Source organism: Austrofundulus limnaeus, unplaced genomic scaffold (assembly GCF_001266775.1).
Source record: "Austrofundulus limnaeus strain Quisiro unplaced genomic scaffold, Austrofundulus_limnaeus-1.0 Scaffold22, whole genome shotgun sequence".
NCBI lineage: Eukaryota > Metazoa > Chordata > Actinopteri > Cyprinodontiformes > Rivulidae > Austrofundulus > Austrofundulus limnaeus.
In genome coordinates, this window is record NW_013952424.1 from 625,272 (window position 1) to 629,952 (window position 4,681).

General features: G+C 41.3%; 1 protein-coding gene across 1 annotated transcript in view; it reads right to left on the minus strand.

Moving 5' to 3' along the window:
* Window positions 1-4,681, minus strand: part of poc1a (POC1 centriolar protein A) — a 25,106-nt gene that overhangs the window by 17,936 nt on the left and 2,489 nt on the right. Inside the window, exons 2-7 of the mRNA XM_014004118.1 lie at window positions 3,985-4,069; window positions 3,698-3,869; window positions 3,316-3,495; window positions 2,989-3,096; window positions 1,564-1,679; window positions 62-195 (exon numbers count right to left, since the gene is read on the minus strand). Coding sequence (XP_013859572.1) covers window positions 62-195; window positions 1,564-1,679; window positions 2,989-3,096; window positions 3,316-3,495; window positions 3,698-3,869; window positions 3,985-4,069 — 795 coding nt within the window. The remainder of the gene's footprint in view (window positions 1-61; window positions 196-1,563; window positions 1,680-2,988; window positions 3,097-3,315; window positions 3,496-3,697; window positions 3,870-3,984; window positions 4,070-4,681) is intronic.

The window sequence follows — 4,681 nt, forward strand, 5'->3', positions numbered from 1 at the left end:
TGTGTGTGTGTGTGTGTGTGTGTGTGTGTGTGTGTGTGTGTGTGTGTGTGTGTGTGTGTACCTGATGTCCATGCAGCGTATACAATAGTTTACCCTCCACAAGGTCCATTATTTTCACTGTAGAATCGCTGGATGCAGTAATTAGAAAACTTCCAGAAGGATGGAAAGACAAACCGTTTACAACACCGCAGTGGACTAAAAAAACACACAGAAAACAGGGAATTAATTATCTCTTTCAGAATGACTCTACTTTAATGACATGGTTAGTTTGCCTGTTAAATGATAAACATTAAGATTACAATAACAATTTTGAAATTCTAAATCTTTCCAAGCCTTCAGTTTTTACCAAACACCTTTTTATTTGGCTTAACCAACATTTTTTTTTGTTCATGTCCTCTCGCATTTCTCTTCCCATCATCGTCCACAAACCGTTCCTCATTTTAATAACTTGCTAAAAAGGTTCAGGCTAAGTAGAGGGAAATGTCAATAAACAATCAGATTTTTTTTAGATTACATCTTTGACCCTTCAGTCGAGCAGATGCTTCTGACGTTCATTACAGAGACACAGCAACTGTTCTAGCTGCTTACGAGAATGTCTTCATAGTTTATACTGCAACCAACTGTTACAAGTAGAGTAGTCTTTAGCAACTAATCTAAGCTTCCTCCAACTATCATACCCTGAATCACCTGTGAACAAAATGAGAACAGACGTAATGTAACAGCACTAGGTCCCTCTGCTGGCTTAAATGTGCTACAACACACCTGTACCTGATGCTGGTAAAAAAAAAAAGATGTTGTATAAATGCAAATGTACTGGAAAAAATCAAAAATGGATTTTTATCAATGACCTAGGTTCGTTTAAGTGCAAAAGGCATGATTAGCAACTCAAAGAGGCAAGAAAAACGCAAACAAGAGGGCCATTCTGCCTTCACACTACCCCTTAAAAACAAAACAGGTTTTTCCCAATGTAGCACCTTTCATTAAACAAGATGCATGCTAACGTAGATAAATGCAACAATTATCATGCACATCCAATAGTAACTGCACAATATTTTAACAATTCGTCAATCCAAGCAGACTAAACTGGTATATACGGTGAGTAATGTGAAGCAGAGTGGTGGGAAAAGAGGAGGCGGAGGTGCTTTTATCTTCACTCTCAGGCAGATGTGATTATTCATTATTAGATCTCACAACTGAAATCCATTTAGGAAAAATGATTCGAACAATCAGCCAGAGTGGCAGACTGACAAAACAGCATTTACATTCTGTGTATTAATTTTGTGAAAACATTTATCTTGATTGCTGCTCTAATTAGGAGACTTAAATCTTAACTGAAGGTTATTTCGAGTTAATTTTATTATGAACCTAAGCCACAAAGAAAGATGAATATTTTCTTGTGTGTATTGCTTGCCTAAGTATAAATTTATACTGGCATAATAATCACAAGGTGTTAAAAGTAGATAAAATGACAGGGCAAATGTTATTTTATGAACATTATAGGTTATGTTTAATTAATGCAAATACTGGTTGATGCATTAAAACAGTGACTTGGGTGCTTTTTACCAGGGTAGTGTTGAAGCATCCTGTGAGTTCTGATGTCCCACACCTTCACAGAGTGGTCAGTACTAGCTGCTGCAATACAAGTCCCACTGGGATGGAAGTCCACATAGTTTGCAAAACTGGGAAACAATGATAAAAAACATGGTGAGGCAGTTTTATCAACTCATGTAGTAGAAGCATCTGAACACACTAGTTTACTCAGTGCAATCAAATATCAAACCCACACTTTAAATACTCTTCAAAAATCAGTTACTATTAAAAATATTTAGGTTTTCAGATCAAATCTTTTAACAAATTGTTATACTGAAAGATTAAAGGGAGTGAACTACAAATACTTTAGGCACTGTAGTTACATACAATTACTCATACTACAAAACTACAAGTCCCTCTGGGACCTCGGGGACTCCTTTGGGGCRGTACTCTGGGAGTATGGGGTACCAGGCCCATTGATCCGGGCTGTTAGGTCCCTTTATGAACGATGCCAGAGCTTGGTCCGCATTGCCGGTAGTGAGTCTGACTTGTTTCCGGAAAGCAGATGATGTGGTCCTGTTGGCTTCATCAGATCGTGATCTCCAGCTCTCACTGGAGCGGTTTGTAGCCGAGTGTGAAGCGGCCAAGATGAGGATCAGTGCCTCCAAATCTGAGACTATGGTCTTGAGCCGAAAACCAGTAGGGTGCCTTCACCGGGTCGGGGAGGAGGTCCTGCCCCAAGTGGAGGAGTTTAAGTATCTCAGGGTCTTGTTCATGAATGAGGGAAGATTAGAGCGGGAGATCAACAGGCGGATTGGTGCTGCCTCTACAGTGATGGGGGCGTTGTACCGGTCTGTCATGGTGAATCGAGAGCTGAGCCAGAAGGCCAAGCTCTCGGTTTACCAGTCGGTCTGCGTTCCTACCCTCATCTATGGTCACGAGCTTTGGTAGCGACCTAAAGAACAAGATCGCGGATACAAGCGGCCAAAATGAGTTTCCTCTGCAGGGTGTCTGGRCTCTCCCTTRGAGATAGGGTGAGAAGCTCAGTCATCCGGATAGGACTCAGAGTAGAGCCGCTGCTCCTCCACGTCGAGAGGAGCCAATTGAGGTGGCTCGGTCATCTGGTTAGGATGCCTCCTGGACGCCTCACTGGTGAGGTGTTCCTGGCACGTCCCACTGGGAGGAGGCCCAGAGGAAGACCCAGGACACGCGGGAGGGACTATGTTTCTCAGCTGTCCTGGGAACACCTTGGGATTCCCTAGGATGAGCTGACCCAAGTGGCTGGGGAGAGGGAAGTCTGGGTCTCTCCGCTTAGGCTGCTGCCCCCGCGACCCGACCCCGAACAAGCAGAAGAAAACGGACAAACGGACAAAACTGTTTTTAAAAACCGACTACATTCTGTTCCTTCTGCACTCAATATCTGTTCTATGCATCACCATTCTGGGCCTATGTRCTCACCCAGCATGTTCAAAGAAAGMGTGAATGCACTCTCTGCTGTTCTTGTCCCAAAGCTTTATGGTCTTATCATCGCTGCACGACACAATCAAACGATCATCCGGAGAAAATCTGGAAAACATTAAAAATACACAAAACATTTTTAAAACAATAGTTGGGTGGTAAATACAGAGAAAGGATGAGAAAATGTAACTTTAAAAAAGCATAATAGGTCACATGCCAGCTGAAATACAGAACTGATGTACTTGATGAATTGAATTTGAATGAAAGTGGTAGAAAACGTACCACACTGTACAGTAATAAATATAGATTAATGTGTGTTTTTCATACTTGGCACAGCGGACCCAGTTCATGTGCTGGTTGAGCGAGAAGAGAAACTTCTGTCGGTGGACTGTCCACACTTTGATGGTTTTGTCATCAGATGCGGTGACCAGAGTCTGTCCATCACCAGAGAAATTGACACAGCGCACAGTGGCAGTGTGAGCCCTGAACACCGTTGAATCAGCCTTCCTATAAACACACACAAGACATTATCAATGTGTAAAGCAAACAAACCTACACTGAGTATTCAAGGTGCCTTCTGCTAAGCTGGTAGGAGGAAACGAGCAGTAATTAGCAGATCTTGTTTGTAGACGACAAAATAGTCTTCTGTGGTAATTTCAGGGTGAATGAGGTTACAGAATACAGATAATGAAGCTACATATGGACGTACATGCTGGGCACCCAAAGGCGCACAGTTTTGTCTCTGGAGGCAGAGGCCAGCAGGTGGCCAGATGGAGAAAACTGAACCGAAGTTACAGCTTCTTTGTGTCCATCAAAGCGATAGGCCCTCATCTGAGGCTTCAAGTTCCAGATCATCACACAAGAGTCCATCGAGCCTGTGGCTGGAAGAGTAGGAGGCACAGTGGAGGTAAGAAGCTGTTTATGGCCACAGTAAACACACACACAAAAAAATGAAAAACAGAAAAATTATTACATAAAGTATTTGGGGATGTTTACCAATCTGTTTCATGTTGCAGCTGAAGTCCACACTTGTCACAGTGTCTCTATGACCCTTGAAATGTCTCTCTAGGGTTGGATCAGACTATGTGGACACAAACATAGACTCAGTGACAAAATGTACCAAAAGAATTAAAGGAAATATTTACATTTTTACTGAAAGGAAATCAGATGCACGTCAACATTGTGAGGATTTGTTGCTATACTATCCCTTATCTCTCATAAAATCTGAGAAAATGTCCATGCACTTGATTATATAACTAGTTAAATGATTAAATTATTCCAAAAATCAGTTTAGTTGTATTTACTGCAGGGTAAATGTATGATTTACCTCTTTGATGCAGTAAAAAAATGTCAAGTAAAGAACAAATACTTATTAGGAAAGTCCTCTGTATAAATGATTTTGTATTGTGTGCAGTGTTTCCAAAAGTTGGGATCGGGACCCAAAGTGGGGTCCCGAAACATCAAGGTGGGGTCCTGAAAAGATTTTATGAATTAATTACATTTTTGTCTTGGTTGTTACAAATGAGTGAGGTTAGTTTATTTAAAATGGATAAATGTTGTATAAAAATATTGTTACTATGCCCATGCTTTGTTGACCTGATACAAAGGTTTATCATCCAAAAATAGTTGGGGTCACAGGTCTCTGCTACTGTTATTTTGTGGGTCAAAAGCTGAAAAGTTTGGGAACCACTGC